General features: G+C 42.3%; 1 protein-coding gene across 1 annotated transcript in view; it reads right to left on the reverse strand.

The window, feature by feature from the left end:
• Positions 1-12,597, reverse strand: part of TRPM8 (transient receptor potential cation channel, subfamily M, member 8) — an 84,603-nt gene that overhangs the window by 68,661 nt on the left and 3,345 nt on the right. The window contains exon 2 of the mRNA XM_014544160.1: positions 3,151-3,449. Coding sequence (XP_014399646.1) covers positions 3,151-3,175 — 25 coding nt within the window. The 5' untranslated portion in view covers positions 3,176-3,449. The remainder of the gene's footprint in view (positions 1-3,150; positions 3,450-12,597) is intronic.

The raw sequence follows: 12,597 nt of genomic DNA on the forward strand, positions 1-12,597 counted from the left end.
CTGTGTCTGTTTCTTCTTCTAGAAAATGGTGAAAATAGTCACCGCATCTCTGCAGGGTTCTTGTAAACCAGTGATTCCCAAAGTGGGCGCTACCGCCCCCTGGTGGGCGCTGCAGCGATCCAGGGGGGCGGTGATGGCCACAGGTGCATTTGTTTTAACTTTTTTTGTATTACCTTTCTATTCTGAGTTCAATAAATAGTTTCATAATTTCAAACTTCAATGTTTCTAATTTACACCTTTCTTTACTATATTTTACGAAAAAGGTAGAAACATTAATACATATATCTTTCTGTTTAATTGCTATTAAAATTTAAAAAAAATTAATTTCCAGGGGGCGCTGAGTAATATTTTTTCTGGAAAGGGGGCGGTAGGCCAAATAAGTTTGGGAACCAATGTTGTAAACACTAAATGAGTAACCCGTGTAAAGCTCCTAGAGTAGTGCCTTCACATGCAGTGCTCACTGTTGTTACTATTATTATCACTATTACTATTAACAGCAAATCAACTGTGAGGTTGGACTCTAGAGTCAGACTAACACTCACTCCTGGCTGTGTGACCCTGGACACATTATTGACCTCTCTGTGCCCAGTTTTCCCATTTGTAAAATGAAGATAATAATTACACCATCCTCACAGAGATTTTGTGAGGGTTGAATTAATTAATCAATACACATAAAGCACTCAAAATAGTACTTAGCACACAATAAGCATTCAGAAATGTTTATCATCATCATTATTATATTCTCAATATCATTCTCGTCTTCTGGGTCTCTGTTACACGGTCTCCTCCTTAGTGAAGCCCGACCCCCAACCCTGATCACTCTGTCACACATCCTGTCTTGTTTTCATCATTGCATTGATCACTACTTGATGGGAGCTTCTTCTTCATGGTATCACGTGGTTTTGATCCCCTCTATCCCCTGCCAGCCTGGAATCTTCACCAGTGCTTCCCCAGGGCCTGGAGCAGAACCTGGCACTTGGTAGGACTCAATAAAAGCCCAATGAACAAATGTCGAAGAAGTCCCTTTTTCACGTGTGGAATGCTCCGTTTGCATGAGGTCTCTCTCTGTTCCCTGCGGTCGTTATTCTGCTACCCAAGTTCATGGCCAGCCATCCCTGCACATCAAACCTAATAGGAGGTCTTCCTACTGTATTCTGTTCTCCAATGGCTGCCATCGGAGCAGCTCCCTCTGCAGAGGATAAGCCATTCGATGGCAATCCTTTCCTGACACGTGAGCTCAGACACAGCCTCTCATATTTACATTCTCACTTTACCCATTGATTTATTCCTTTATTCATCACTTGATTCATTCATCAGCCTAACACTGACTCGGTGCCAACCACATCCTGGCCTAATGCTGGACATTGAAGTCACCAAGGCAACAAGACCAAGTAGCACTGCAATAGCCTGGGGGAGAGAGAAAAAACTGCCCTCCCACCGTGTTCCTAGGAAGCAAAACCCAGATGCAAGTGAGCAAACAGCTCAGTGCAGCTGGGGTCTGCAGTAAAGGTGGGGGAGGGGAGATTGAGCACCTGGGCGGGGAATTTCCGGAGCCTGGCAGAGAAGTGGCATTTATCTTACAAAAATGTGGGCATTGAAGGGCTTTATCTCTGAGTTATTGCCAGATTTGTCTCTTAGGAAGGTTATCCTTGAGTTTCCCCAGTGGTCAGGTTATAAATGGGGGAAAGGGAACCATTTAATCCCAACAAGAGATGGCAGAGGCGGGGAGGGATGTTATAATCTCAGGAAGCCTGGCTGACAGGGTCAGAGAAATAAGAGGAATCGACCAAGCAGTCAGTTACTTCTGAAGAGTGAGGTCCCGTTACCTCTACTTCACCATCATGTGCAGCAGAAACCCTCTCGCCAACACCATCAGAACCGGCGGGATGTTAGTGTCTTTGAAGAGCAGCAAAAGTGTAGACTCTTGAGAAGCATCCCATTTAGATTGCTATGGTAAACAAAACATGGCCCCGACAAAGACGCCCATGTCCTAATGCCCAGCACCTGTGAACACGTCAGGTTACATGGCAAAGAGGAGTTAAGGTTGCTAAACAGCTGGACTTAAGATAGGGAGATTTTCCTGGATTACCCAAGGGGTCAATGTAATCACAAGGGTCCCCTTAAGGGGAAGAGGCAGGAAGGAAAGACAGTGCCAGAGATGTGACAATGAGTGCAATCAGAGAGATGCTACAAGAGGTCAGGAGCCAAGGAATGTGTGTGGCCTCTGGAAGCTGAAAAAAAAATAAAGAAATGGATTCCGCCGAAACTGGTTTGGCTCAGTGGATAGAGCGTCGGCCTGCGGACTGAAAGGTCCCAGGTTCGATTCCAGTCAAGGGCATGTACCTGGGTTGCGGGCACATCCCCAGTAGGAGATGTGCAGGAGGCAGCTGATCGGTGTTTCTCTCTCTCCCTTACGGCTGCCAGAGGGGAACACAGCCCTGCCAACACCTTGATTTTTGTCCCATGAGACCTGTGCTGGCCTCGAATGTTCTTTTTTTTTTTTTTTTTTTTGGCCTTGAATGTTCTTAATTGCAGACTTCGGGTTAAGGATCAGCTCCAATTTATACATCATTAGCCTTTACACAAAAATGTTATAATCAACAACCAAGACTGAATGTGCATCATTGCGGAGTCCTGGTAACTGCAGGTACAGTGGTGTATGCTTTTACTGTTTGGGCCCCTGACTAGCTTTTTCTAGTCCTGGAATGGGGTAAATCATCCAGACTCAACTATGTTCAATGCCTCTTGCTCATTTTCCCGCAGACCAGAAACAAGTGCAAAACTAAATTAAAAGTCCCTATGTGATGTGATTTCTCGGTGTAGACACCTTTACCTTAGAGAAGGTGGTGACTAGCACAGCACCTGTGCCTCCCCTGGATCCTGGCACCGATGATAAATATTGGCTGACTGATCATCTGTGTACCATGAGGCCGACATCAATGGCCATGCTGCGCGCCATGACGTGGAACTAAGATCAAACACAGGCTCTCTGCCTGAGCTTCCAATTCCCTGGAACTTGAGCTCCTTCCTTACCTTGGAGAGAAGAAGTCTCCTTTATCAGGAGACTCTTGTCTGTAAGCAATTCTATTTCTAGGGTCAAGGAACAGAAAGTCATTCACCATGGACTAATAACAGGCCCATCCTACTCACCCTGCAGGGAGGAACGAAAAGGCATATGAGACTTTCCTTCACAACTCTCCTTCTATTTGCAGGGAATGGAATGGAGCCACCAGTTGGCTGAGCTGAAAACTTCCTCTCATGCCAACCCTGGACCCGGCTTCCAAAGCAGGGCGGTTCCCCGAGGCATGGTGGGACAGGCAGTCCTGCTCATCGAAGTCTCCTGTGGTGTCACCAGTTGGGGTCAGAGTCCAATGGAGTCAGAAGATGAGAAGGGAGCACCCACATCATAGGCTTCTCTGATGCCCATATTGACAGAGACTCTCCCGCCACTGAAAGCAATTGAAAGCCATTATTGAAAGCAATTTCAATTCCAAATACACTGAATTTTAGAGAAAAAAACTGCCATGAAATGACACTTTTATGAAAAATATATGAGGATGCTTCCAGTAATTATAGATCAGTGAGGGTATGTTTCTTTCATTGGCCATTAATTTATATCAATTATTTATCAAGTCCTGTGATGCTGTGTGCTTAAAACCACTTAGGACTGGGTGCTTAATGTGTCCTTTAAAGGGACAGGTTACAGAATCCACTTTGAGAATTTCTTTCTCTCCTACGACCGACGTGGGAAGAAAGAATAAACTGTTTAGGATCAAAATTAACCTGATCCTTACAATGAAGTTCCCTCCCCACCCTCTATTCCCTAAACTTAGGGTGAGAATTTTTACGACTTTTTTTTTCTTTTTTGCCATTAGCTTCCCTGATTCCAAAGATTATGCCAATCTTAAGAACACCCTTGGTGCTTCGACACAATGGGCATTTTAGTAATTGTCCTAGCTCAGATGACTCCTTGGTGTCCTGGCCACACCCATAATTACAAGATCACACCTTTTCCTGGTTTATTCATGATGTCTGGTCAACACCAACTCAAAATTCAGGTCCAGCTGATGACATTTCACAAACAGCTACTTTATTATTGTCTCTTTTTACTTTTGTGATGTTTTCTGTTCTTGGATCTCTAATGCCTGCTCTAGGCAGAATGGGAACTTCCTGAGCATGAGGGAAGAGAATGAAGAAAAAGTGGTGAAGATGGCCCAAGGCAGAAGTAGTGTCACAGGCAACATTAGGGAAGATGCTTTACATCAAGATGAGCTCAAATGCATGGCCCCACTAGCTGGGAAAGCTATTTGCCAGACTGGCTCAACCTACTGGATGCCTACCTACCTTACAACCTTCCTTCCTTCCTGCTGTACCTGAACACCAGTGAGCTGGCTGACCAACACATGTCCTCTCTTCGTCACAGCCTTGGACCTGGATTCCTGTCCACCCCCCAGTGCCTGATGCTCCTTCTCTCCTCCAGGCTTTGCATGTTGACTTGCCCTCCCACCTGCTCACTTTCTCTCCCATCTCCCTGCCTGGCTAATGCCTGCACTCAGTCTTGAAGGTGCGACTCTGGCACTCATGGTTCAAGAACCTTTCTCAGCAGGCACCAGCCACTTCTACCCTTTGCTTCTCTGTGTCACATGCCCCGTGACCACAACTGCCACTTCATTTGTGTTGTGACTTCTAGGGAAACAGAAACGATGTCTTCTGCATCCCGGAATTCTCAGGGCATTCTCGTGTTCCCAGAGCTGCAGATAGAGAGTGCTTGGTCCTTGCTGTGTAAGTAATGATCCTCACCAAAAACGAGCAAACCAACCAACCCTGGTAAGCCTAGGGGGACACTGTGCCTTGCTGACAAACTCAGAAATGCCTCATTAGTTCCAAATCTCAGATTGGAATTCTTTTCTCCCAAATATTCAGACACTAGATTCCTTCCCTAAACATTCCAACAACTGCAGTTTCATTTCAAATTCAGGTGGTTGGTAAAAAATAGCCTAATAAAAGAAGAGTAGATTTGAAGACCTCATTCATAAAAAAGGATGAAGAACCTGGTGTTGGTCAATGTGGGCATTAAAAGGCCTGGCCATCTTGGTCCAATGTGGGACAATCAGAAGAACCATCTAGCACAGAGCCCTGTGTGGTGGGCAGAAGCTGCCCTGGGGTCGGCATCACCACTGACTTCTTCCTCTGTCCACTCCCTTTCCATACCCTCCCTTCCACAGGGGTCAATCCCAAGTGCACCCCCAAATAGACATCCTGCTTTAAACTCTGTCTCAGAGTCCTCTTCCTGGGAAACTAACCCAGATAGCAACACAGTACAAAAGAACCTGCAGTGTGTATCCACATCTACGTAGCTCAGAATCAGGCCAAGTCACCTCATTGTTTAGGGGTGCAATCACACGTGCAAAACCAGAGCAGAATGAGGATGTATTAGCACAAAGTCAGGACAGGGACCACCTGAGTGGGCGGGGCACAAATTAATTTCTGGGGTGCAGTGTCCTATTCCTTGATCTTGGTGGGTTTCCGGGGGTGTTTGCTCATGAGTATTTTTCCACTGCCCATGGATGTTTTGTACAGTGCTCTGTGATGATAGATCTTACATTCAAAAGGGAAAAGATTTAACAAAACAGTATGCTTATTGTCACCACTATTGTCACTATTATTTCAGTGACAAGACAGCACTGTCCAGGGTCCTGTCCCTCTAACAAGCAGGGAGAAGGGAAGGTTCTCCTACAGTCATAAAGTACAGCCGTGGCTGGGTGACAACTATGTTCCCAACAGTTCTCGCCCACGTTTCTCAATAGAGTGGAATTGTAGGTAAGATCAAGGTGGGTGAGTAGCAATGGGGCTCTTTCAGGTGGTCTGACAGTCATGACTCCCCTCTTGACCTGCAACAGGTCTAACTGTTTCCATGAATAATGAAATCAGGTCCCTTGCTACCTGTGCTTCCCAGCAATGGGATATATGAGCCCAACTTCCACAATGTTAATGTCACATCCAGTGACCCTCTCTGTGACCTTAATGGACATTCCCCTTTTCCTGAAAGTTGTCTTCAAATAAGAGCATCAAAGTGGGTATATAGACGTCCTGCTTTAAACTCTGTCTCAGAGTCCTCTTCCTGGGAAACTAACCCAGATAGCAACACAGTACAAAAGAACCTGCAGTGTGTATCCACATCTACGTAGCTCAGAATCTGGCCAAGTCACCTCATTGTTTAGGGGTGCAGTCACACGTGCAAAACTAGAGCAGAATGAGGATGTATTAGCGCAAAGTCAGGACAGGGACCACCTGAGTGGGCAGGGCACAAATTAATTTCTGGGGTGCAGACAGTGTCCTATTCCTTGATCTTGGTGGGTTTCCAGGGGTGTTTGCTCATGAGTATTTTTCCACTACCCATGGATGTTTTGTACAGTGCTCTGTGATGATAGATCTTACATTCAAAAGGGAAAAGATTTAACAAAACAGTATGCTTATTGTCACCATTATTTCAGTGACAAGACAGCACTGTCCAGGGTCCTGTCCCTCTAACAAGCAGGGAGAAGGGAAGGTTCTCCTACAGTCATAAAGTACAGCCGTGGCTGGGTGACAACTATGTTCCCAACAGTTCTCGCCCACGTTTCTCAATAGAGTGGAATTGTAGGTAAGATCAAGGTGGGTGAGTAGCAACGGGGCTCTTTCAGGTGGTCTGACAGTCATGACTCCCCTCTTGACCTGCAACAGGTCTAACTGTTTCCATGAATAATGAAATCAGGTCCCTTGCTACCTGTGCTTCCCAGCAATGGGATATATGAGCCCAACTTCCACAATGTTAGTGTCACATCCAGTGACCCTCTCTGTGACCTTAATGGACATTCCCCTTTTCCTGAAAGTTGTCTTCAAATAAGAGCATCAAAGTGGGTATATAATCTCCACCATAAATGGGACGGGAGCTGAATCTCATCTCCCCACAGATGAGCTGCTTGAGGGAATGGAACTCATGGCACCACCATGGCTTAGAAAATTCCTTCCCATAATCCTCAGAGCCATTGGAAAGGTTAGCAAAAGTCTTACACATGGGTACGGAGGGAAGCCACAGGCTGAAAGGCAGCATTCTCTGCTCATAGCTATTCAAAGTTGTGGCAAAGAAGGGTGATATTGTCAGAACTCTTGGGGCAAAATAGTCCATTAGGCTCCATCCGCAGCAGGGTAGGTGTCCCGTAAAAGCCAAGAATGAAAGAGCAAAGCAGACACCTGGAAAATGCAAAAGCGTGTTGCCCTCCAAACAGAGAAGGAAAGTAATTTAACTGAAGTCCCTGTTCCAGAACCATTTAGAAATCTCTGCCCTCATACTTGTACTAATACTTGGATTCCATTTGGCTTTTTAAATAAAACTCTTAAAGCTAGATCCAAAAGTTATTCTCTGAAATAAGTTGGAAGTGTTTTCCAGGCCTCAGAAAAACCATGATTTGGGGAAGTTTAAATGGAAAAGGGCGTCTCCACCCACCTGTCTTTCCTGACCTCACACCTTGGATGGACATTCTCCTGTCATTGCCACTCATGGCATCACGATGTGACTTGGAAGTAACTCTCCTCTTCTGCCTGTTCTCTAGCCCCACATCTGCATTGTTAGCAAATTACTCTGCTTAGCACCATTACACTTTATGCAAGCACTGTGCCAGGTGCTCCTACCTAGCTTGTTTTATTTCATTTCTATCACTCTATGTACTAGATACTCCTCGTATTTTATAGATGACATGACTGAGGTTCATTTCAATTGCCCAAGGTGGCCTTGGTTAAAAATTGCAGAACTGAGACTTCAAAACAGGTCATCTCCCTCCTTTGTTGAGATCACAAACAGATACAATATATGTAAACTGTTTAGCACAGTTTCTCCTCAATGAATAGTGTTATTGTTTTTACTAGTTTTATTACCCACTTCGGGAAGTGGATTGCCCCAGGATCCATCTCCCAATTCCCTTACATTTTCTAACACAAAGTCATTCAATCAGGACCATGTATGAGCCCCATTGATACCCTGAGCAGAGCATATAATGTGCAAAGACAAAAAAAAAAACTTTACAGAAAAATGGAAAAGTGATGGCCATTACACTTATAAAATATACTCAACATAATAAGGAAAATTAAAATGAGATAAGAGTTTACCTATCAGATTAGCAAAGATGAAAGATTCTGATAACACATTGTATTGAGGAAGACACTGTAGGACTATGAATTGGTAGACCCTCCCCCAAGGTGGGCATTTTGTCAATGTCCATCAAATGTCATGTGGATATGCCTGTAGCCCTGCATTCTCTGTGGATCCGTTCTGCTCACTCCTCGCACTTCTCAATATGTGGCACGCCTGTGCAAGGAAATGCAGAGCTCTGTGTTTTCTTGGTAGTTGGAGATCAAAAATGCAAACCATCTACTCATCAGTAGGGAGTCATGGAATAAAAGATGATACATGCATGCAATGGCACACTCGGCAACTATTAAGGAATCAATTGAATCAATGCTTAAGTCCCAGTCACATGTAGTAGATACCGAGGAGTTTTAAAGTATCATTGCATTTAATCTTCATCACAACCCTATGAGGAGGGCACTATTCTTACCCACAGATGAGAAAGCAGAGGCACCTTTCCCTAAGTCACAACCCAGGCAGCCTGGCCCTAAGTCCACTCACATGTGCTGCTGGCCCCAAGGACAATTCCAGTTTTAAACATCTCCATCATGAAATAGGGAAGAATGAAGATAATTAAGCAGACAATCCCATCAAGAAGCTAGATGACAACAAAAAGTGTAAGGCAAAGAGAATACATAAAATGTAAAATTAAAAACTCATCAATTAAAAGATATGAAATGTGTAGGCCTAATAAATAAATCTAAGAGTTAGTACTTTGAAAAATTAAGAAGAAAATACAAACCACTTGATAATGTAACCAAGAAAAATCAACAGAGAAAGCACAAAATGTGAAACCTGACGAACACAGAGCTGGCCCCAGCTCCCCTTCCTGGCGGGAGCACAGCCATGAAGCCCAGATTGACCATATTTTAGACCAGGGGTGGGGAACCTTTTTTCTGCCAAGGGCCATTTGGTTATTTATAACATCATTCTCAGGACATACAAAGTTATCAAGTTAAAAAATTAGCCTGCTGTATTTGGTCAAACACTTAATTAATTCATTCCTAATGCCTTGGCAGGGCCAGACCAAATGATTTCACGGGCCTTATATGGCCCATGGGCTGTACGTTCCCCACCCCTGTTTTAGACCATTAAAAAAAAATCCTCAACAAATTTAAGAGATTATAAAAAGAATTGGCTGACATGATTACGGAGGCTGAGCGGTCCCTGACCTGCCCATTCCAGGCTGGAGACTCGGAGAGCCTATGGTGAGGTTCCAGTATGAGCCTGAGGGCCCAAGAACTGGAAGGCTGATGGTTTAAGTCCCAGTCTAAGGGTAGGAGAAGTCCAAGGTCACTCAGTCAGGCAGAGAGAGAACATTCTCTCATCCTCCATCTTTTTGTTCTTTTCAGGTCCTCAACACACTGAATGACGCCCATCCACATTGGGGACCGCAATCTGCTTTTCTCAGTCTACTGATTCAAGTGCCAGCTTCTCTTGAAAACATCTTCACAGACAGACCCAGAACGAATGTTTGACCAGATAATACCTCGGTATCCCATAGCCCAGTCGACATAAAATTAACCATCTCAATGCCAGAGCCTGGTGAACCATAAACCCACCATAAAAATTAGCAGGATCCAAATGGGAGGGGAGAGCTATCATCATCACGGCCTTAATGATGGGCATGGTCTTGGTTTTAGTTTGCATGTTCATATTCTTAAGCACACTAAGTTCAACTCCAAGGACCCTTCAGGATGGAAGCTCACAGTTCCCTCAGGGACTGGCAGGCTCAAGGACACTTACTGCAGTGCTCCAGGTAAAGGAGACATTTTCCATCAGTTTCTTGGGTTTTTTTCTCCTCTGAACACTAGCAAATTTTACTATTAATTTCAGAGGGATAGCTGCAAATGAACATAATATTATCATAATAAATTCAAGTATGCGGTAAAAATACTACTTACAGGCCATTGAAATGGGAATTAGTATTTTTTTTCTGTCAAATACTTTCAAAACTATAGAACGAAGAGAATTCATAGAATTCTAAAGTATATATTCCATTCAGCAATAGAAAAAATCTGGGATATAAGCAAGACATTTAAAATGAGAAAATAAGTGAGAATTCCTAAACACACACACATACACACCTAAATTCTGTTAAGAAATAATTGTGATAGCCCAGCCCACATAGCTCAGAGGTTGAGCATCGACCTATGAACCTGGAGGTTGCAGTTTGATTCCCAGTCAGGGTACATGCCAGGGTTGTGGGTACCATTCCCAGTGTGGGGTGTGCAGGAGGCAGCCAATCAATTATTCTCTCACATTATTGATGTGTCTATCTCTCTCTCCCTCTCTATTCCTCTCTAAAATCAATAAAATATAGTTATATATTTAAAAAATGAAATAATTATGATAAATGAGAAAAACACAGAAATTCTTATTTATTGCAAGAAAATTAAAAACATTAGACGCAATAGTAGCAGGGGTTAAATATAAAAAGATAAAGATGGGAGATGTAATACTAGTAATACTATTAACATAAAATCTAATCTTAAGTAAGGACTGCATACACCAAAACTTTTCAAGAAACAGAACAAAGTTTCTTCTTTTTCAAACTTACTCCAATAAACCATGGGTGGTAAGAAGGAACTAAAATGGGTTGAGAAAAGAAGAAAGGAGAGTAGCAATTAGGAATATTTCTAAGGAAGGTCCTTTTTTTGAAAAGTATTTAGCAAATTATTAATTAACCTGGTGCCTCCTGTTTTAAAATGATAATAACAGAAGAGTTAATTCTTGAAGGCTCCAGAGAAAGAGGTCCTGAGAGTTTTCAGATCCATAAATAATGGGATTTATTAAAAATAGGTCATCCAAATCAATCTAATTGCCTTCTATTTTTAATGTTAATTCTTTTTATTGATTTTTTAAAATGGATAGCCCATTAAAACGCATTAATCATGACCTGAAGAGTGTATTTGCATTGCAAAAAGCCTAAGGTGAAGAATAAAAAGCAATTTCCCACCACATGAACCTGAGGTGGGAACATCAACCAAAAGAGCTGGAGGCCTACTTTTCCCAGGAAAAAGCATTTCTGGGTAAAAGCTGGGAGGTGAGGTATCATTATGATAAAATGTTGTATGACAGCAGTTTTAGAATGTTTGAGCCATGCGTGTCCTATTTGGGTGAATGGTCTCTAATTTTGTAGAGCCAAAGTAAAAACACATGATTTGTTCTGCTGTGTTTTCATTACATAAGTAATGCATGCTCATAATTGCAGAATATATGTTCATTCCAGAAAATGCAGATGAGGAAAATTACTACTAAAAATAATCCATAATCCCATCATCCAGTAGTAACACTGGTAACATTTTGATACATACTGGTACATATTCAGATTTTTAAAACATACAATGGATATTGTTTAAATGCAGACTTATAATACACATTTTTAATCATTATACTAAAGCACAATCACATACATTTAAGATGACAAGAAATATCATTCTTCAAAACTGTTAGTGGAACAGTTTTAGTGGAACATAGATAGGTATCACCATTTACTCAACTTTGCTTCTCCTGTTGGACTTTATAAACATGCTTCACTACAGATCCCACAGCTAAATCCTGGCCAACATCCTTGATTACTTAGGATATATCTGAAAAGGGAGACTCATTAAATCAAAGAATAAACACATTTTGTGAGGTTTGACTGACAACTTTTGGAAAGTCAACTTGTCGGCTACTTTCCAGTCCCTCTGTTTCCATAATCTCTCTCCCCACTCCTTTCCTCTCTCTGAAATAAATTTTTTTTAAAAAATTAAAGAAATAATTGTGATAAATAAGAGATACATGAAAACTCTTATTTCTCTCAAGAAATAAAAACATTCAAAGCAACAGTAACAGAGGCTGAATATAAAAAGATTAAGATGGGAGATGAAATACTAGTAATATTATTAACAGAAAATCTAATCTTAAGTAAGGACTGAAGGGACAGAAGAGAGTTGAGCCCTTTATTTTGAGGGATTGATGCTTGTGGTTGATAATTCATCTCAGAGCAATGGTTTTGCTGTCACATAGCAGTTTCTATGTCAATGCTGGGACCATCCAAAAGCTGTGCTTGTTCAGCCACAGGCAGGTGATGACATTTCCACACCTTTCCAACATAGAATTATGTGCATGGCAACTCTATGCAGAATAAACCTTCATTTAAAAAATTCTATTAAATTTATTGGGGTGACATTGGTTAATAGGGTCATATAGGTTTCAACTATACATTTATATGACATGTGATCTGTATATTGCCCTGTGTGTTCACCACCCAAAGTCAAATCCCCATTTATTGTATAAAATTTTATAAAATTCTGACACACTTTATGAGAGCAGACAATAACTCCAGTGAGAATTTTTTCCTTTGTACATAATTTTAAACAGCACTTTGATGGTTGAAAATTCTGGCCAAGTCAGCAGAGGGTGCTGTGCAGGTACTGCCAGAAGTG

Source organism: Myotis brandtii, unplaced genomic scaffold, assembly GCF_000412655.1.
Source record: "Myotis brandtii unplaced genomic scaffold, ASM41265v1 scaffold354, whole genome shotgun sequence".
Classification (NCBI taxonomy): domain Eukaryota; kingdom Metazoa; phylum Chordata; class Mammalia; order Chiroptera; family Vespertilionidae; genus Myotis; species Myotis brandtii.